Source organism: Astatotilapia calliptera, chromosome 20 (assembly GCF_964374335.1).
Source record: "Astatotilapia calliptera chromosome 20, fAstCal68.1, whole genome shotgun sequence".
NCBI lineage: Eukaryota > Metazoa > Chordata > Actinopteri > Cichliformes > Cichlidae > Astatotilapia > Astatotilapia calliptera.
Genome location: NC_137441.1, coordinates 9,134,205 through 9,156,676, shown reverse-complemented (window position 1 = coordinate 9,156,676; position 22,472 = coordinate 9,134,205). Strand labels below are relative to the sequence as shown.

The 22,472-nt window shown below is 40.1% G+C and overlaps 1 protein-coding gene across 1 annotated transcript; it reads left to right on the top strand.

Annotated features, from left to right (window-relative positions):
* The first annotated feature begins 2,554 nt into the window (after positions 1-2,554).
* LOC145422727 (oxysterol-binding protein-related protein 2-like) lies at positions 2,555-22,472 on the top strand. Its single transcript, XM_080294440.1, has 14 exons — positions 2,555-2,708; positions 2,975-3,120; positions 3,227-3,299; positions 8,246-8,321; positions 10,535-10,669; positions 10,947-11,044; positions 11,131-11,313; positions 12,832-12,939; positions 13,010-13,099; positions 13,181-13,307; positions 13,741-13,860; positions 15,406-15,529; positions 16,868-16,958; positions 18,071-22,472. Exons 2-14 carry the CDS (start codon positions 3,084-3,086, stop codon positions 18,171-18,173), a joined length of 1,365 nt encoding a protein of 454 aa, XP_080150566.1. The 5' UTR covers positions 2,555-2,708; positions 2,975-3,083; the 3' UTR covers positions 18,174-22,472.

Below are 22,472 nucleotides of genomic sequence, written 5' to 3'. Positions count from 1 at the left end.
GTTTGGAGGCTTTTATTTTGACGGTTTTCCGGTCTCTCTTTGATTCTTAAGCAGTTTTTTCCACTTTCTCCTTCTGGAAATCTGACAAGCAATTAACCCAACTAACCGACTACTACTATGAATAAATTATCTTAATTCCCAGTTACATTTTTTATCCGCCTCTAACAAACTACATTTGCATGTTTTAGCTCATAATAATCTTTTTATATATACCAGGTCTTTTTGCAGCTCCTCACTGATGCTCTATTCGCATCAATTCAGTTCAGCTCATCTGCTTTTCAGCCAGCTTTCTTCTGATTGGCTGCACCTTGCATGCCATACACAGGGTTAGAACAGTAGGTGGTGCTGCTGTAATAAAAAAAAAAGAAAAGAAAACAGAGCAAGGAGTAGAAAAAAATGCCTGAAATAGAGCATTTAGCTCAGATGAAGCCTGAGTTTTGTGGCTCACAAGGATTGCTTGTACCTCATTATTTTAAACCTTGCTTAGCATTTCATCTTCCATTGTATATATTACAGAAAATAAGTTCAAACATTACAGGTCTCCCCTTTAAAAGGGTGTTTGCACAATTCCCCTCTGTGTAGTGTTGCTCTAATTTAATACGTATTTAGTTTTAAACTGAAATTTATTTTTGAAATATTGACCAGTGTCTGCAAAAATAAAATAAAAAATTAGCAGAATGAATAAAGCAAGAGGGATGTTTGTGTAAAGCTGCCACCTTGTGGATAATGGAGCTGTGTTTGAAAGGACCACAGGCAGGTCTTTGTGGTTTGTAACGGACATGAGATGTTTCCTCTTCCAGCTAACAACAACCTAAATCTTCATCGGGCAGCTATTATGCTATTAAACAGCTGTTATAATAACCAAACAGTCGGGTTCCTCCCCCATCGTCCTTCCACACCTCAGTCACACCTTTGCTCTCTGGATACAGGAGTGGATGAGTGGAGATGCACAGGGTGATGTCCATGAAGACACCCGTCACGGAACAGGCACAAAAAAAAAATGGCTCTTAAGATAATGTTGATAATGCTTCCATTGAGTCAAGTGTCAAAACCACCTGCTTTTCAGCTGACTACATAAGCGGCTCTTTTTCTGCCACATTTTTCAGTGATAGCGTTAATGGGTTATGAATCATTTACTAGTGCTTTATGAACCATTATAAGAACATCTGGGTTGTCAGGTTGTGAAAAATAACATTTTTCTTTTTTAATCTTCAGTGTTCAGAAAGAGCTGATCTTAACTTCTAAGGAGCTTGTGAAGAAAGCAACTGGACTTCTTTAAATTACTTTTAGATGTTTCACTTCTTATCCAAGCATTCAAGAGGCTTCTTGGTGCACTGCAATCCATTTACAACAATTTTTATAATAATGACTTAACATGGAGAACCCTCTTGGATGAGAGATGAAATTTCCTCAAGAATTCAGTCCAAGCTCCTTAGACTACAATGAACTGGATGGCTGAGAAGCTACACAGACAAACTGATCTTACCTTCTGCACAAACGCTACAGTGCATCTGCACCACAATGCATTTACAACAATTTATTGTAATAATGACTTAACATTTATGTGCACTTAAAGGCTTATTAAAGAGAATGAACTCTTTGCCATTTATTGATGGGCTTCTGTACTGCCTCACTGCATTTTATCATCTCAACATGAATCAATTAAATATCTTAGTGGGTGCTTTATAAGAAATTCAATGGCATGTGGAAATGTAGGCTTTATATCACAGGGCTGACACAATTAAACCATATTCCTTAATGATTTGGTTGAATTTGGTTGAATTAATATATTAATTCAACCAAATCATATAGATTTATAGTCTAATTATTGGATAAAATGTAATATTTCAGCAATTGAAAAATGAAAACTAGCACTTAGTTTGTAGCACAAAATAACACTGATTTTCCTTTTTCCTGCTAAAAAAATTCAGGCAAGGAAGCTTAAAAGAAAATTAAAAGAAAACCTAAAAGAAAATTCCACAATGTTAAAAACAAATAAAAACAAAAGAAACCTCTAGAATTTTTAAACAACCCGTTGATATTTCATCTTTCGATATATTTTTTTAACCTGCACTTCAATGTTACACTATAATAAACCACCCATCCATCATTCCAACCACACAAAATGTACATGAACTAAGATTGCCTCAGGATGTTACCACAAACTCATCAATCCATTATTTATCTCCATGTCAGGGGTGAATTTGCACCTGTATTAAAAGCTAAAGATCGTACAAAATGTACAAATTAAGGTACAGTTTAATAATGCAGCCTAATAATTTGCATGCATATAAACAACTGCAGATTTATTTAAATATTTACTAAGTCTTGGTCATTTTAAACTCGCGATTACAAACCCTTTAGCTTCTATGTGCGCCTGTGTTACTGGTATAAATAAAATAAAATAATAAACTTATAATAATCACTTAACACATATTAATATTAATATTTAAAGAGTCTGGTCCATCCAGCCTGAGCCCAGTGTTGCCTTTTTTAATGTCACATTATTGGTTATGTGCAAAAATAGCCTTTGGACCCCACGTTTGCTCTTTGCCCTTTATTTTCTGGACCTCTGCATCCTGCGCTCTGATTGGCTGACGAACCTGCCAATCGTGGTGTCCTTGCTGCCCACTTCCGCCTACTTCCAGAGGCACCACAGTGCTCGGTTGTTTATTTTACCGGAGCATTAATTTTACCTGAACTCACAGGTATATGTGACTGAGCTGTGTTTAAATGTCCGTGCCAGTGTCGGCTGTGGTTTGTTGTTGACTGTGTTGATGTTGTTACATCGTTTTTTGCCCAGCGGACATTTACACCATCTGCAGCAGCGATGCTAAGGGCTCGTTAGCTAGTCTTAAAGCTAACTAATGGCTTTTTTAGAGGAGCACGGCGACTGACAGCCAGAGAGGAAGCTGTTTTTGTTTTGATTACATTACTCATGCGCTTGGTGTTGACGCTGCCGGTGTCGTTGTAGGTGGTGGGTGCTGCTGTCTGTGATGCTCGGAGGGAGGCTGGACTCCAGGGACAGGCCAACGGTGGAAACATGACTTCTGAGTAACCTGCAGCTACTTTGTCTGCTCAGTATGAACAGCGAGGAGGAGTTTTTCGACGCTGAGACAGGTGAGACATGTCGACGAAGGCCCAAATTAGTTAATTATATATAGTTATTTCCTGTATACTTACTTTGTTTCCTCCTCCTACTCCCGCTCTTGCTCATCATCCCCAGGGTTGGAGTCAGATGATTCCTGCGAGGTCAGCTTTAAAGATGCCACACAGGAGAATGGAGTGTGGGAGCGCAGGTGAGGGGCCGTGCACACGCGGGGAATAATTACGGAAAAACATAATCACTTCATTGACGCAGAGCTGTTCTGAGTGATCACCTCGATCCTCTGAAAGGTTAAAGCAGGAGTGATGGAGAGATTGATAAAGGAGTCTCCCTGATGCTATGATGTTTGCAGATGATATTGTGATCTGTAGTGAGGGTGGAAGCAGGTGGAAAAGAACCTGGAGAGGTGGAGGTATGCTTTAGAGAAAAGAGTAGTGAAATTTAGTGAGGCTGCAAGGAGCAAACAGAGTGAAGGTGCACAAGTACCTGGGGTCAACCATTTAAAGCAATGGGCAGTGCATAAGAGAGGTGAAAAGGAGTTTGTAGGTAGTTAGGAGAGGAGACAAGTGTTGGGGTGATTTATGACAGAAGGATAGCAGCAAGAGTGAAAGGGTTGGTGTGTGAGAGGAGGGTGCTAGAGATAGAGTAAGATGGAGACAGATGATCTATCATGAGTTCTGAACTTAGAGATGTGTGGTGAAGAGTGTCCTGTGCTCCTGCATCACTGTGGGATGTCATGCTTTGTGGTAGAGAGGAAGGCTCTGCAGAGGGTGGTGAAAGCTCCACAGAGCATTGTTGGCAGCATCCCCCAGACCACCGTCACCACAAACATCTACACTAGCAGCAAAAGGGCCTCTCTGTCTTGAAAGACCCTACTTACCCAGGAAACAGACTGTTTGTCCCACTCCCCTCTCCCCTCAGGCTGGATGTTGCGGAGCATCAATTGCAGAACCACCAGACTGAGGAACAGCTTCTTCTTCAGGCTGCAAGACGGTTGAACTCTGGTGGTGCTCTGTAGTCTCTGCTGCTCCCAGCCAGAGGAAACAGACATGTGAAGCCACTTGTCTTTCCACTGCACACAATTTGATTATTTTTAGAAAATGGTCTTATTTGTACTGACACTGTATATACTTTTTCTTTTCCCTTTTTCCTGTATTGCTCTTTTGTGTTCTCTTGGCTTTTACACGGAACCTAGGTGCACAATTTTGTTTCACCTCATGTGAATACATGTGTTAGAATGACATTGAACACCTTGGAATCCTTGAATATATATACACATTTAGTAATTTTCAAAAGGAAAAAAGAGAAAACCAAGATTCCAAGGTTTGCGTGTATTCACAGACTATAACAAGGTGAACTATAACGTGCATCCATCTCCTTATCAGACACTTTTTACACAGTCAAATAAATGTTATTGCTGCCTGTTCAGATACTGTGCTCTTTCACAGTAGGCAAAGTCTCTCGCTGAATGGATGCTTGGTTTCCTCTTGCCTCTTTAAATTTCTTGCCACCATGTTAGCATTAGTTGTTCTCTATTAATGACACACTCGAGCTGAAGGCTGTTGACATCCTGAGTCCAGCTGAAGCCACGACATCGGTGGTTTAATTTGCCTGTTTTCTTTTTCTTTAGGTGGTAAAAGTGATCAGTTTCACTTCTTCCGAAATTCTCTTCCCCTCACTATTAGTTAGGGCTGTTGATATGTACTAATATAGTAAATTTAAATGTAATTCACTATTTTTTTTTGTGTATTTACAATATTAATGTTTGGGTGCACGATTTGGGAGCTACTTTGTATTAAAACACTCATTAAATCAGAAAACGAGGGGATATTATTTGAAAGAATAGTGTTGCATCTCTAAATTAAACCAATACTCATATATGACCTGCCAGTTGTGTATTACATATTCCATGTAATGCATGTCAGTACCAATGTCCACTAATGTTATATTAACATAAAAAGCATTGTACTGACAACTAATTTTACTAATAGATATTCAAACTGGAGAAAAGAATTTGGAGGACAGTTATAACCTCAGACGATAAAAGAAATTATGTCTGTATTTAAGAGTAATTTAAAACTGTGAATTACATTCTTCAAAAAATTAAGCATATTTTAAATTAACTGAAATTTGTGGCATTTTGCATCATGCAGAAGATTGGGCATCCTCTGTATCAGCTGACCGAGTGTGAATAATGTTGCCAGAGGTGCTTTATTTGAGTGTGACAGATTAGATTAAAATAGTTTAGAGAAGATCACATCAACCCCAGTGGCTGCAATTGGTTTTGTCTGCTCTACCAACTCTGCCATCACTGTCCTCTGCCAGAAGGTCTCTGGACACCTCTGCAGTAGATGTTCCAGAGGTGGATGGTCATGTGGAGTTAGCATGCTCCCATCTTATATTAAAGCTTCCTCCCAAAGACATGAATGTTAGGTTTTGGTAATTAGTGATTAGAAATTATCTGTTGGTATGATTGTCTTTCTGACAATCTCTCTTCCACATGTCTTTATCCTGTCTTCCTTCTCTCACCCCAACCGGTCGCAGCAGATGGCCCCGCCCCTCCCTGAGCCTGGTTCTGCTGGAGCTTTCCTCCTGTTAAAAGGGAGTTTTTCCTTCCCACTGTCGCCAAAGTGCTTGCTCATAGGGGGTCATATGATTGTTGGGTTTTTCTCTGTATCTATTATTATAGGATATAATGTACAATATAAATCAGAATCAGAATAGAATTAATCCCGAAGGAAATTATAGGTTACAGCAGGCTAATGGTGCATGCGCACTTACAAAGGAACCCTCTGACTAATCTTTACACAGACATCACATTGGGAGACATGTCAGAGAGGTAGGCTGATAGGAAAAAACAACGAAAATGCATAACACGAGGTGAGAGGAGGAGAAAAAAACTCAGACTGAGCTCCTAATGGGAGAACAGTTTGAGAGCAGAAAAAAAACACCCCGGCACAAAAAGCACATGACTGTCAATACACCATAGAAACATATGACAAGCAACAGGGATGGGTAAAAGGTGAGAGACAGCCCGTGTAGACAGCGCATCTGGGCCTGCAGCATATGCACTGGTCCCCTTTGATCCACCGTCTGCATCGGGAGGGAATAAGCATTGAAGGCGTTTGGAAGGGGAGGGGGGGCTGAGTGTATACCTGCATGTAGAGCAGAGCGATATGACCAAAAATATTTATCACGATATACATTTGAAAATTTGCGATAACAATATAACTGACGATATAATTGACACTAGACAAAATACTTTACAACTCCACAACTTTATTAGTGCCAAAAAAAAATCAACGTATTTTCACTTAAACAAGCAGCTGTTTTTTGCATTAAAGTTATATAAAAATTTTACAGTGCAAATGCAAATTCCTTGCTGACAGTTTAACCAAAAGGCATTTCCAGTGGAAATTGGCCGACATATCCTCAGCGTAACCATGTATAATATCCACGAAATTTAGAAAGAGGTTATACACACACACAATACGGTAATATTATGTTGAAGCACAGTGCGTATCACTCCACGAGGCTCCTCCCTACGATAGCCATAATGCCCATCAAGCTGTGCGGGTTCGTAGCTTGGCAAAGTCGTACTAAAACATTTTCCAGCACCGTGTACCACATAAAATCGTTTCGAGGTCAGTAAACACAACCAGAATTCATACATAAGGCACACGGGATTATAAGGGGCACTGTTGATTTTCAGAAAAATCAAAGGATTGATTTTATGTGTGCCGTATTTTCCAAAGAACACGGTAATAACGACGGCCCGCTAGCATGCGCTACCAAAAATAGTGCTTTGTTGTGTATCTGACGGACGAAAGCTAAACCAGTGCCACATCACTGAAGTTGCAGCATTTTTACAAACCAATTCTGGTTCATCCATTTCATTCAAAGTGTGTGTGTGTGTGTGTGTGTGTGTCCAGACTTCAGCTGAGACACTGTCCTTCGCCCTGCCAGGCTAAGTAAAGTCTTCCAGCCAACCCAGGTGGCCTTACGTAGGATAGGAAGAAACAATCTATGCACAGTCAACTATCTGGGTGTTTTTGTTCAGCTCCAGCCTTGAGACCACAGCTGGCGCCGAAGTGGTAGCTGCATGAAATGATGGTGGTTTTTACTTTAGTGCGAACAACTCATGTGGATTTCAAAGCTGTTCTAGCAGTCCAACACTGGTCTCTCAATCTCCCGTTGAAGAGCCGTGAGCTTCTCTACAATGTTATCCATCTTGCGCTCCATGATGTTATCAGTCTTGCGCTCAAAGAGCAGATTCTGAGAACTCAAGACTGCCATGACCTTCTCCAATATGTTATCCAATTTTCGCTCAGCGGTCTTATTCTGAGTGTTCACAGCAGCCTCAAACTTCTCCAAGATCTTATCCGTGCTGGGTTCAATGAGCCCATTTTGAGAACTCACGACTCGTCCAATCGTTTCAACACAGCGGGCAGCCTTGTGGGGTTTTGAACAGCCAATTCCGCTTTCTTTAATCTTCGATAAGCTAGGGCCAAGCCAGCTCCGATCAGCAATCAGCAAGAACCCTGTTATCATAGTTCCGAACAGGTAGATGTCTTCGATGTCTTCGATCGACAGTCTTGCCATCCTCCACTTATGCCACCCGTCCATCGTGTATCCGGCAGGGACACTCCAGGACACTCAGGCTCAGCCGAGCCCAGGCTTCTCGTTGAGAAGAGGATGTCAGTTGTGTTCAGGGACCAGTTGATCAAATCCATAATTCCTCTTTTAGGTTTTAGAGAACAGACTGTGAGAAAGTGTTCCAGGGAAAGAGTAAGAAAATAGATGAGACTAGCCAAGGACACAAGACGCTAAGCAGGGAAGATAAGGGAAGGGAGAGGAGAAAAGTGCGACCGCCTTCGCCAAGAGCCAAAGTTAAGTAAAGCGCCTTGAGGCGACTGTTGTTGTGATTTGGCGCTATATAAATAAAATTGAACTGAGCTGTCCACCCTGCATATATTTTCGAATAAGAGGTAATGTCAGCATGCTAGCACAACTTTTTATCAAAGATCTAAGCAAAAGAGAGCTAATGAGAAATATGAGCTCTAAGCAGAATTGATAATGGCCTTGATATCTATTAAAACAGTTTTTGTTGCTTAATATCGTTTTTCTTATTCGATCCAGGAAAAAGCTGCCAGCTGAAATGATCTCCAGAAATAACTTCAGTGTTTGGAATATTCTGAAGAAATGCATCGGTATGGTGAGTCCTACCAAACTCATGTCTGTCTCCAGTAATATTGCTGGGTGCTGATTTTGAATCTATGATTTTCATTTCTGTGGTCACTGTGACATGAAATACCGTATTTCCCGGACTACAAAGCGCACCTAAATATTAGCCGCACAAGCTAAAATCAGGGGAAAATCCTGTTTTGTACATACATTAGCCGCACCTGACCAAAAGCCGCAGGTGTTTCAATGTTGACTTATCATATGTAAGAGAATATGCACAAAGGGAATTGTCAGGAAAGAGATGGCTGTTTGGAGACATCACTTTTATTAATATTTTGAAAAACAAGTTATGGGTACATATTTGCACATGTAGTACATAACAATAACCTACAGCACACCAGAACAATAGATTCGGCCTACCTTTTAGGCTCAGGTGCAGTGACACAGCTTTAACAAGAAGAAAAGTCAGTCATTCACCACCATCTTTCTCTTCTTCCTACGCACTAAAACCACCAAAGTCCTCTTCTCCAGTGTCGGATACAAACAGGCTCATGATGGCTTCGTCATCCACTCTTCTTCTCTCCTTCGTTGTCACTTTCAAAACCAAAGAAATCCTCATTGTCAGTGTCAGAGTCGAACACCCTCAGAAGGGCCGTGGCGGTGTCCTCCTCTCCATCATGCAGCAGTCCAGCCCTTCAAAATCCGTTGGTGATCGTGGATGTTTTCACACTTTTCCACGCTGTCAGAATCCACCGGTGGAGTTGGGCATAACTTGCTTTTTGGGCATAACTTGCAAGTTTATCGCCGCTCATCATCCACGACTCCCGCTGAATGCGTAGCGCTACTTTGAAGTTTGTTTTTCGCGCTACTTCGTACGGCACTACGTTGCCTGGCAGACGGACATGTGACTAACATACCACTCTTGAACCCCGATCCTTCCGCCAGGCAACGTAGTGCCGTACAACAGCGGAACACACAAAACAAATCGTCTTACGATATGACAAAAATCACGGACAATCCATAGAAAAGCCGCACCTGACTAAAAGCCGCAGGGTTCAAAGCTTGTGCAAAAAGTAGCGGCTTATAGCCCGACATTTACGGTACTTATACACAAAGTTGCGTCATATTATAGCTTCATTAATGGTCTGTCCAGAGTGTCAGTACCTGTAGTTATAATTACTAATGACTACAGAAAGAAAAGAAAAAGTACTCGACCAACGGCTTTACTGCACTATCAAGTGGAAATATGTCCCATCACTATTGTGAACTTAAGCTGTGTGCATGCATCGGTGCAGCAACACAATGTGCTCATATAAATCCTGGTTCAGCTGTCATTAGGGGCAGGGGTGAGATATCTGATTTAGCCTATAGGTTTCTACTAGTTTCTAGCTGTGTCCCTATTATGTCATCTCTGGTTTTCACAATCTCCAAATGAAACTGTGAGAAAAGAAAGCTACAGTCTAAAAATTGTACATAGCCAGTCCTCTGCAAATAATCTGTTAGCTGTTTGACAACTACCCTTTCAAGAATTTTTGATATGAAAGGAAGGTTAGAAATTGGCCTATTATTAGCTAAGGGAGCTGGGTCTAGAGATGGCTTTTTAAGTAAAGGTTTAACCTCTGCCAGCTTGAGGGCCTGCGGTACATAGCTGATTATTAGAGATAGGGTTGATCAGATTTAAGATTGGAGTGATTATATTTTCCTGTTCTGCTTATTTCCACTTTCACATTTTTATTCTTGCAGTCTAGTAGAGCTGCTTTGCACAGTTAGGTTAGAAATAATCCATATTTGTCTTATCCCATCCCTCTAATCCAACTGTCTTCTGATTGGCTGCTCCTTGTAACCATGTGGGCAGAGCTTCTGTGGTCACACTCGAGCTGCGATGACCATATTAGGGAAATTTCCATATTTGCTGACAGCAAGGTGAAAGCATAACAGGTCAACTTTGAATAACTGAGTGCTTTTGCTTACTTAATCTCTCTGTTACAAAATCAGTCTTGACTGAACTCGTCTTTACATTTGCTTCTGGAAGTCATTTCAAAATAACCAAAATAATTAAATGAACATCTGAACTGTAAATGTGAATGTTGTGCTATTGTTACTCCTGCTTTTTAAAACCGGTGAATGTTTGTTGTAAGTTAAGTAATGTGTTGCATAAGTTGTTTGAAGTGAGGTAATTTCTGTCAGCCTTTGAGTTATTTTTCTGAATGAGAGTGATTGATTGTTTTTGTTGTGCTGCCACAGGAGCTGTCCAAAATAGCAATGCCGGTCGTGTTTAACGAGCCGCTCAGCTTTCTCCAGAGAATCTCAGAGTACATGGAGCACACTCACCTCATCCACAAAGCCTGCAGTTTATCAGACTCCATAGACCGCATGCAGGTACAGGCAGCACACACACGTGATGTTGTGATGTTTTAAAAATACTGTCAGTGCATTTAAATTTCTCCCAGAAATACATTTCCTCTGAACATTGCTAAGGAAAATAATGAACTGTTTAAAGCTCTTTTTCTTTCTTTTTTTTAAGTGTATGAACCAAAAATAAACCCAAAATAAACACTAGAAAAGCAGGAATGAGGGATTGTTTTCTAAAAATGACTTTTCACTTGCTGTCAGTGGCTGCAGCCCGGCTCTGATTCACGTTACATCTCTGTGACAGGTTGTTGCTGCATTTGCTGTTTCGGCTGTAGCATCTCAATGGGAGAGGACTGGAAAGCCTTTCAATCCTTTGCTGGGGGAGACCTATGAACTCACAAGGTATTGGAGAGGATGGGTTGAAGCTTCATTATGCCTTTATGATGATACTTCAGGTCATCCAGTTATTTCAAATCATCTTTTTTAAGGGAGGACGAAGGCTACAGATTGATCTCGGAGCAGGTGAGCCACCACCCTCCCATCAGTGCCTTCCACGCCGAGTCGCTGAAGAAAGAATTTGAGTTTCATGGCTCTATCTACCCAAAGCTCAAGTTCTGGGGCAAAAGTGTGGAAGCTGAACCTAAAGGCACCATGACGCTGGAGTTACTAAAGTGAGATTTCCCTGCAGTTATTGATCTAGTGTTCTGCACACCCACTTTTCTGCTGGTGCTAGGCTTTTAGCTGCATTATTAAACTTTCATAACATGTTGAACTTTGGATGACCTCATGTTCATTCATGTTGAAGAAGCCGCAAGCAGCAGCTGGTTAGATTAGCGTAGTCATGGGAAAGGGTTAAACGACTAATCTGGGTCTGCTCAAAGCTCTCAAAATTCCTCATGACTTGGTCCTAATTAACTCTTTAAAACTATAAATAAAACCTCAAATGATCCGGATTTCACTTATGGACTGAACAAGCAAGAAATTATGTTAACTAGAGCGTTTTAGATGTGCTGATACATGGAATTTATCTACACACAGTATTATCACATTGAACATGAGTGCTGTAAACTGACTCTGTTGACGTTTGACACACTGAGCAATTTTCCCCTAACTTCAGTCCAATAAAAAATAAATGCATCCAGTTAATTATTGGATGTTTGTGATGTTGAAGATGCTTTCTCTGTGAGGTTTTCAGATCATAGTTTCTTTATATTTTGAGTTTTACACCTTTTCCTACTGACAAGGACCTTCCTTGTGGTTATTTGTACTACAACAGCATAATTAAGTAATAGATAAACCATTAAATAACAGAAAAGTTCCTGTCCTTAAAATGAACTAATATAGAAATTTCCCACTTTTTTTAGAGTGGGTCCACGGGGAATTAATAAAAACTAGAATTGCAGGACAGTCTGGGTAATGGCAGGCCAGAACTTTTCATGTAATTTTTCTTTAATTTATTGCATCGGGATTTCTTTTTTCATGTACAGAAACTGAGACATATTGTTAAACTTGCGTTTCTTTTTTTATGTTGACTTATCTCAGGGATAAAATATGTAGTTGAACTTTTGTACACTGACGAAAAGGGGATTTACAAAGAAGGTGGCGATCGTATGAAACTGAGGTTTCAGTTGATTAAGATTCATTTGGCATCTAATGGGTTAACAAAATCTTCAGAGTTATTGTTATGGATGAGCAGTAAGTGTATTTAATTACGTACAGTTGTATTTTGAGACTTTTAAATTATATTTAGATGTGAAATGATGAACCATTGATATAAAAATCTGTCTTCCTTAAGCATGTATTCAGCAGAGTTATTAGCTCAATGAAATGTAATAAGTTGAGTGTTTGACAGATAAAATGAGGGCTTTATTAATATATTCCCTGCTGAAAAATAAGCGTTATTGGTTATTTTCCACTTCTTTTGGGTTGTTGAGTAAAACGCTAACTTCACAAATTGTGTGAAAATCTTCTCAGTTGTATATATCATTTTAGAAAAAAACCCACAGCATGCTTAACTCTCGAACTTGTATTTTGTATTTCATGTATTTAATATAGCACAGCAGGGGAAAGCCTCGGGCTGATTTACATCTTATTAAATACATTATATATGTAATTGTGAGTGCTGAAGTTTTTATTATTATTTAGAAAATGTCGAACTGGTCCTTTAAGATGTTGTGATTTTGTGACAGACATAAAGAAGCTTACACGTGGACGAATCCAATGTGCTGTGTGCATAACATCATCCTGGGAAAACTCTGGATTGAACAGTATGGAACTGTAGAGATAGTCAACCACAGGTAATGAAAACTTACAGCTTTTTGAATCACTGATATTTATTAAACAATAATTTTGCCTTTAATTCGTCAGGACGGGTGATAAGTGTGTCCTAAACTTCAAACCCTGTGGGATGTTTGGAAAGGAACTGCATAAAGTAGAAGGTCATATCCAAGATAAAAGGTAAGAACCTAAGCACGTCATCACTGTCTGTGAATTTTAGTTGTGTTAGTTTTCTCTAAATGGAGTTTGTTGTTGAAACAGTAAGAAGAAGCGGCGAGTTATGTATGGGAAATGGACAGAGTGCATGTACAGCGTGGACCCCAAGGTTTACGACGCGTACAAGAAGTCTGAGAAGAAGAGCGGGGGCGAGTCAAAGAAGCTGAGACAGGTGAGGATCGTTTCTGCTTTTACTGAAAGCTGAGATGAAATCCCTCTGAGTTTGCTCTCACGTTTCTCTTTAACATGTTTGATGTGTGATTTTTTTTCTCACAACTCTGAAATTCTTCTCTTAAACTGCATCTTTTCCTTTCACAATAACATGCAGTGGCTTTAGTAGAAGGTAAGGTGAAAGTGTATTGATATCTGTAGTGTGCTGCTGCTGTTGTCTAGTTATGTTGAGAGTGTAGTGTTGATTAGATCATTGCCAGCACTAATCCATGATGTCTTGCAATGACATGCATCGTTGCTTGAGAGACGTGTTGAATTTGTGGCGACCGTAGTTCTGTTAATCACCCGTTTGCACATGAACTGTTTGTAATGTAAACCCAAACTCGTTAGACGGAGTTGTTTAACTAGCTGTGTGTCTGTTTCTGTGTGTGTAGGAGCGTAGCTGTGAAGCAGAGGAGGCAGATGAGATGCCAGAAGTTCAAGAGACTGTGACTGTGATACCAGGAAGTGCCTTACTGTGGAGGATAACATCTCGGCCCGCTCACTCAGCACAGGTCGGTGATGAGGTTTGGCATTTCCTGCAGAAATATTGTTCAGTTATCACTGGAAAGTATTTGACTGTATAAAATCAGCCAAATATAATAAAAATCCTGGCTTCACACCCTCATAATGAGCTTGCTTTAGTATATTTAATGAGGCCATGCAAAATTATACGATCACATGGTGCTTTCTTTGAAATTTGCTGCTCATCTTTTTGCACAAAGAGTGCCTAAAGTTTAACTTTACTAAGCTTTAAAGGGAAGCACTTAATTGATCTCATGATCATTTGCAACAGAGCTTAAATCTGCTTTTCAGTCTTGAAGATTTCATGCCTCTTTTAATGGTTTACAAATCCTGGAAAAAATGAGATGACTTGAGTCTTTTTCACCATCGAACTGACCGGAGGGCTCATTTTACAAGCGCTCTTTGAATGGCGATAACTCCCTTACTGTTTGTGCTAGAGACAAAAATTCAAATGGTTTTGAAAAGAAGAGAAGACGAGCTTTATGGGGGTATTTGGTGTATCACAGTAGCAAAAAGCATTCAGGAAAAGTACTGCTGTCTGAACAGACAGAAAAATCAGTTCTGCTTATATGTGCCCTACGATGTGCGCTTCACATTACCATGATTCCTCAACCATTTTTGGTCTAGAGCAGTGGTTCTTAACCTGGGTTCGATCGAACCCTAGGGGTTCGGTGAGTCGGATTTTAGGAGTTCAGCAGAGCCTCCACCGTGACATGCATGGCTCATTTTGTGCACCAGTAAAAAACATATCTATGTCTTGAATTTGAAAAAAAATCACATTTTATTTTTCACTAAAGAGGGGTTCAGTGAATGCGCATATGAAACTGGTGGGGTTCGGTATCTCCAACAAGGTTAAGAACCACTGGTCTAGAGAGAAAATGGTCGAGGTGGTTGTAAGTGGTAGTAGATGTAAATGGGTGCGAGGAAACAGGCAGCCTGTCACAGTAAATGGACTGGTTCAGATAAACAGCCTTTCTACTCAGTTGAGCACTCAAAGTGGTTTCTACAGGTCTCATTCACCCACTTAAATTGATTCTACCCTTTTATCTAAGCGTAATTGCTTTTTAAAATTCACACACCTAGCCCAAGGACACTTCAGCATGTGAGAGGTGTCTGGGATCGATCCACCACTCTACCTCCTACACTGGTGACCTGTAGGGAAGCACATGTCAGGTTACTGTGCAAGTTACAATGTTGGGTTTCATAAGAGTTTGCCGTTACGATGTACCTGTAACATCGAAGTTATGCTGAAGGTGTTGTACAGATGCACAGCTCATTCTGAGGGTCTTGGGTGTCAGGTGGGAGACATTGGTGACATCTTTCCTATGGAATGACCACACAATCTGCTCTCACATATGTATAACTGTGGAAGACGTGTGACATGCTAGCTTTACCTCATGGAGTTTACACCAAATGTTATTTCACATTTTAGTTTCCATTTTTGTATAACTTTTGATACACATTGTGGCAATAGGACCACATAACAATGCACCATGCAGCACTGTTTGAACAAAGCCCTTTCTCCCTTTTTATAGATGTATAACTTCACCAGCTTTGCCATAACACTAAACGAGCTGGAGCCCGGCATGGAGAGACTACTGTTGCCAACAGACTGCCGGCTGAGGCCTGACATCAGAGCGATGGAGAATGGAGACATAGGTAACGTCAACCTCACCTGAAAAGAGAACAGCTGAAACTGTACATGTGTACTTTTTGGTGACCAGGACACTATGAGCCTCTAAAACTGTGGAACAGGGTCCCGTCAGGAGCACTGGGATAATTCCTGGTGCCCTGAGGGTCATTTTGGTCTACATTGAGCTTAACAGGTGATAAAATGACAAGCAGGAATGAGTTAGCAAATTCTGAGAATCAGATTCACTTCACCCAAGTCACCCTCACCCAGTGTTTGTTATGACTGCCATGTCCTGTGTGACTTTATCCTGGTTACCCCTTAGCCATAACATACCTTAAAATTTGTTGGTCCTAAACATATGTTTTGTGATCTGAGTAAAATTCTCTGAGATGAGCGTAATGGATAAGTCTGGTAACCTCCATCAACACTACAGGTGTATTTATACAGGTATTTCTAGTAAAAAATAGTGTTGAGCAGTAAACTTTTCGTGATGTGTCAGCCACCTCATCCAGCCTTTTGAAGGAGGGACACTGAAGCATCCCCAACCCAACAGAGAGAGCAGAACTCTCCATCATGTCCTGGGTCTGCTGCAGGACCTCCTCTCAGTTGGACATGCCTTAAACACCTTAACAAGGAGGCATCCTAATCAGATGGCCAAACCACATCAACTGACTCCTTTAGATGTGGAGCAGCTTGATTCTGAGCTCTTGGCCCAATTTCTAAGGGAGAGCCCAGACATTCTACAGAGGAAGCTCTTTTCTAGTGCTTTTATCCACCATCTCATTATTTTGGTCACTTCATGGCAATAAATGAACATGGATCAACTAGAAAATTTTACAGCTTTGCTTTCATGATCAGCTCTGCCATGAGACTCTGAAACAGAATGGAGTTTGTTTCAGGTTCACAGCTCCTCTGTGAAAACAGTAGAGCTTATTTTTAAACAAATAAGTGGCATGACATCTAACCAAAAAGCAGAAGAAGCAACCTGTTAAGGACTGACTTCTTTCTCCAAGTAGTTACTGTATTTGTTCTCTAAAAGAGCTTTTTTTTATTTAGGGTTTATTTCTTCTTTATGGTGACTTCAAAAATATGTTTTATCCTAAAGATGCCTGACAAAAGAATGAGTCAATATAAAGGCCCATTTACACAAAAGTAAACTAATAATAATATGATGGTATACTATAAAACCGCTAGAATCTTTGGTCATACCACCCAGGCCTAATAGGTTAAAAAGACCATGTAGGGAAAGATTACAAAATTATCAGCTTCCTAGTTTATACAAACACAGTGGCCAAAGGTGAAGTCGAGTTATCGTTTCGGTCTGACCTTCTCTAAAAGTTTCTTTTGTATTTGTGTGTTTATAGATTTGGCGAGTTCTGAGAAAGAGCGTTTAGAGGAGAAACAGAGAGCTGCACGCAGGGAACGATCCAAGGACGAGGAGGAGTGGTCAACCAGGTGAGAGGTTCTGAGGATTTAAAGAGATTTGGGGAGGTTTTTTTATAGACCGATTTTATGATTTCATACACTTGTAGCATGACAATCTATATGTCAGTATTATCAGACCAAATCAGATTTACTTTACCTCTAGCATGAAACACAGTGAGCAGAGGTTCAACATGAAGAGAGAGGCCGCTTGTATAATCACTCTGTTATTTTATAATGTCCAAACTCAGAATGTGTAAATTCGTCTACCTCCCAAAATTTCATTTTCTACAAGCAATGCTTGAGTGATGCATTTTACAGATGGAAATAACTAGCTAGACGTTTTAAAATAGACGTTAGTTTGAATTGGAACCCATTTGAACCATAGAGCTTTTATTTATTGGAGTCAGGACTTTATAATGCAGGAATTAATAAAGTGGGTGACATCCATTTACCAGACTGAAGCACATAGCTAACATTTGCAGTATCTTCAGTTTATTGTTCCAGTTAATGCTGGGATTGCATATAAAGTTCAATAAAATTATAAATCACTACAAAATAAACTTTTAAATACTGAAAAATTCTGTCAGTCTGACAGATAGATTGACAAATCTAATTAAAATAAGCTAACAGTGTGCAGATGACTCAGTGAATGACTGTCCTGGCCAAACAGTCAATCACTCCAGAAATGCGCCTCCCTTCTCTTTACTTAAGTTTGAAATATTTGCCCAAAATGCTCAAGAGTGAATTTAGCCAACATCATGGTGATTGAAGTATTATCTCTCCATATTTTAGCAGTTGATTGTGTTCGTATTGTTTGCTCCGCAGCTTGTTTTTCTTCGTGTCTTAACATTTATTTCAGATTCACATTTGGTGTTGTAAACACCAAAGTCTGTTTATGCTATAATTAGTTTTAGACCTGCAATGATCTGCTTTGTTGACATTTACTGGTTAAATAAAGACTGAAGAAAAATAAAACAATAATAAGCAAATGAAGATTGACAAAAAATTGCATTCAAAATCTAATTTGTAATGTGTGGAAACTTCCTTTAATGTGTCCCCAACACACTAATTGCTCATGCTGTGCAGCATTTTTCATAACCATGTTATTAAAAACAGATATGGCTTGTTGACTGCCTCCTCAGGTGGTTCCAGATGGGAACAAACCCTCACACAGGAGCCGAGGACTGGCTGTACACAGGTGGATACTTTGACAGGAACTTCACTGACTGTCCCAACATTTATTGACACAGGAGGTGTTTGGTGTTTAAAACAAAAAACAAACAAAAAAAATCTTCTCTTTGCTAGGTTTCATTTTGTTTCTCTGTGAGTCGTGACAGCCAGACGCTCGCTGGTACTGTGTCTTTGTTAGGATCGATGAAAGTTGATTTCAAACAGGTTATCAGATCATCTCCAGCTGACTGTGACATTTGTCTGCAGGAGATGTGTAACACTAAAGAGAACTGTAGAGTTTACTTACTGTAAGCATCAAACATCTTCTTTATATGCCCTAAACATGTATGTTACTCACCATTCACTCATCCAAGGGTCTAAAAGCAGCCACCAATGTGATCTGTGGCGTGGTGAGCTACCTGGTGGAGGATGCAAAGGAAATATTTTCAGTTTTAGTTCGGGTACTCAGGTACCATAATCTCACCTGTAGATGTTCCACGCTCTTCTGTCAAGCTGCATTCAAATATCAGGGGATATTTAATCGCATCTGCTACTTTTATATAACCTATTTGGAAATTAGATGTCTGTTTTAGTTAGCACTTAACATCAAAGAAAATGTCACAAAGTGTTTCTGTGAATAGAGACTTACAGTAGAAATGAAAGCTGCTTATAACCACGTTTACTGCCTCAGTAAACAGATATGTTGGTACATTATATTGTTCTCCGCTGTAACATAGGTAATGTGTATAATAACCATGCATGCTCACCAACATCATAATTTCCACAAGTTAAAGCCATACAAAAAACTTTTTCTGCACTGAGAATAAAAGCCTCCATATAAACCTTTAAGGCAAAGGGATGCAGAAACGAGACGTTTTTAAAAAGTCTGACACTGGCCGCCTCCCTGGCTCCTTCACCGCTCACACACTGTGAAAATGTTCACAATGCACAGTAAATATCTGTGGGTGAACGGACAGAGTGTCAGACGCCGTTTACACTTGGTTTTAAAATGTGTCAGGTCCAAATACACCGCATTAAATACGAGTATACAAGCCAGTGATATGGCTTATGGCCCATCTCTGTGTGGTCTGGTAGGCACTGTGAACAATAGAGTTGGAGCTAGCTACTGTGACACCACCCACTGGTTTCTGGACTTTTTCTGGGTGCACATTAAAGCCTCAACATTAGCGTGTTACTCTGCTGGTCGTTATGACTCTTTATCCCTTGAAACCCTCCTAGGAATAACCCTTGTCACTCTTCTGTGATCGAAGTGGTTCTGTCATATTTCAGGCCTGTATATCTCACTAACTTCTGGATGTGCATTAGAAGTTAATGAGGGTTTTCTCTGCCTTTGCTGCTACCCTACTTTTGTCTGATAATTCTATCAAAATGTTCCAAAATAGCAGAAACACAGTGATAAGGTCCAGCTCAGTGACTTGGGTGAGGTGAGGCTGCTGCTGCCTATGTCTACACACCTGTCACTCCCCAGCCTTTAGTCTCACCTGCATCCAGTTGTCGTTATGAAGCACAAACTGTCCACATGTACTGACAGCACTTTTTCTATAACGAGCTGTAAACAAGTTGTCTCCATATCTGAAGCTTTAGTTCTACTTGAGGAATTAAGAGGTTTTTTTGGCATCTCTGCGTTGGCCTCATTTTCAGTCCCAGAGCGCAAAGTGCCAAAAACTGCAGCCCCTCTAATAACAACTTGAGACTGGCTCCAAAAACAACTCAGTTCCCACAGGCTCCCATGATAAAATGCCCAACTTTACATCATTAATAAGCGTGTTTACAGCTCCTTCTTCCTTTGATTCCCTCATATTTTATTTTTAACTTTTAAACTCAACCCTATCAATGCTGTGTCACTACAGGCAGCTGCAAAGCCCTGAACTGGACTTATCCACTCTGTTTGTGCTGTTGGAGCATTTTTAGTAGACTATCTGACAAATTATGCAGTCTGTGTTCCTTATTTTCTTTATTTTTATTTGTGTGTCATTCAGCTCTAGTTTGCAGATATGTGTCTCTTGCACTTAATGTATGCAACTTTCTGACAAAGCTTGCTAGCCTTAACTGATCACTCATTGCTCCACCCTCTCATCCAGATATCGTGGTGGCTAAAACGCTGATGTTGAGGTTTCTATAACAGCTGCATGATGTCAGAGAGGCTACTTTATCTCTTACAAACCATCAAGCCAGGACGTGGTGGTTTTTCTTTTTGCTATTTTGTGCACCGTTTTTAAAACTTTGCCTGCCAGTCTCTACATCTGGACTCTCCAGACTCTTGACTGATGACAGACAGGTGAATACTTGGGGCACTTTGACACACAGATTGTAAGGAAGTCTGAGCACATGTGGTCCGATCCTTGGAGGCAACACTGTGATGAGTCTTGACTGTTCACTTGTGATCCAATTTCCAGAGTGGTTTTTTAAAACCAAGTGTAAACACTGCATTAAATACATATTTTTAATAATGCTCTGAGCTTCGGTGCTGCCAAACAATATTAAACATCATAGGTAATACTTATAATAATGAACACACTGATTTTCTGCTCTAACTTCACTTTGGAGCTTATAGGATCGTAAACACGTATGATAATGTTTCCATGAAAATGGTTAATAAGCTTTCAACTACAGCTTGAGTCCCGTTTTCTTTTTTTTTTTTCTTTTTTTTATTTGTTTACATTTTTAGCAAATGCCTGCCATTAAAAACTACGCCAAATTAGTTATTCTGAGGTTTTTTGGAGGGTTGTACCCGTGGACGTACAGGCCACTGCGACAGGGATACTTTAATACTGTAGATAATGTAAAAATTCTCAGGCAAGTTCTGCAGTGATAGAGGGCATCCTTTGTTCTGAGTGGATTGTTGGATATTTACATAATGATATCCTCTGGAAATATAAGTTAAACTAACACTAAAAATGTAAAAAGATTACAGACATCTGTTCACATTGGCCTGAGAAAGAGTAGAGGCATCTGTCTCACTGCTCCTCCATTGAAGGTGCACTCCATAGTTTGAACACCTCGGCTTCAAAGTGACTGTGTTGTGCCGTTTGTTTGTACAATGATCCCTGTGAGCCAAAAGTTCAGACTGCTATAAACACTCATTTTCAGACTTTTTTTTTTCCTACTCTTCACTCCATGTGATGGTAGTGAGAGTGGATATCCCTAATTTGGTCAACAGCTATGGCCTTAGGCACTAAGACCCCACCCACCTGCAAGGAGCAGCCAATCAGAAGAACAGTAGTTCTGAGATAAACACTTTGTTCAGAGGTAGAAAGTATAAAAGATAGCTGTAGCTTTGTATTTTAACCCTGTAGTCTTTTTAATGGCCACCAGAGGGCGACCTGAATCCTTGCTTACTCAGTAAACAGTTTGCTGGTGTGTTTATAGAGTCATGTACTAGATTCAGATCATGTTCAATAGAGCACTTTGGTAACTTGTGGTCATGTGATTGATAGTGAGTCAGAGCTGCGTCTCGCTCCTCACACCTGATTTCAAAACACCAAAGTAATTAAAATGTTCAACTCGAGGCTTCATAGCAGGACTTCATTCAACACTGGGTGACGTCCCTGTTGCTGTGTATGTCTTTTATGTTTTTTGTGATTTAGACACAGAGTGAACTGAATGAGCCATGTGTAAGATGGGGTTATTTTGAACTGTGAGTTATGCAGAGCTAATCCAGTACAGTCCAAAAAAGAAAACATGAAGCTGGGAATGAGCATAATCTGTCCCCTTAATGACAAAGCTGCATCATTTTGGCGCCTTTTTCACACGTGGATGAGTAACACTTTGAAAGCAATTTTTTATTTTTTTTCCACCAATCGGAGCCGTGCTTTCAGACACAGTTAAAAGCAAATAAGACGGGATGCTGTAGGCATCATGAACCTATGCAAACTGATCCTTCCAGTCTACCCTCCTGAAATGTGAAATAAAACACTCTTTAGCTAGCAGCCTGTGTGCTGGAGACACTACAGAGGCAGCAGGTAATGAATATTGTGTGCTGGTAGTAAAATGCTCACAGTAGTTTCTTTTTGTTTCTAAGCACTAGTGTTGCATTAAACTGCACATTTCAAATGCTCACTGTCCTGTGCACATATGTACGGTGAAATATCCCACATCATGTCTTCCCCTCTGCTGCTGTTTGTGTCTTTACTCTGAATTCAAAGCACTTTGTGACTCCTGCAGCCGCTCAGAGCTGCAGGATCAATCTGATCCGATCTTGTTTTATCCCCGCTGTCTCTTTGTCGAGCCTCTTTTTGAAAATGTTTACATTGTATGTTTGTCGATCTGTTGTTTCCTTTCCTCTTCATACTGGTATCCACACAGCCGTATGCATACATAGCATATTTAAGAAATAAATTATGCACTACAAAA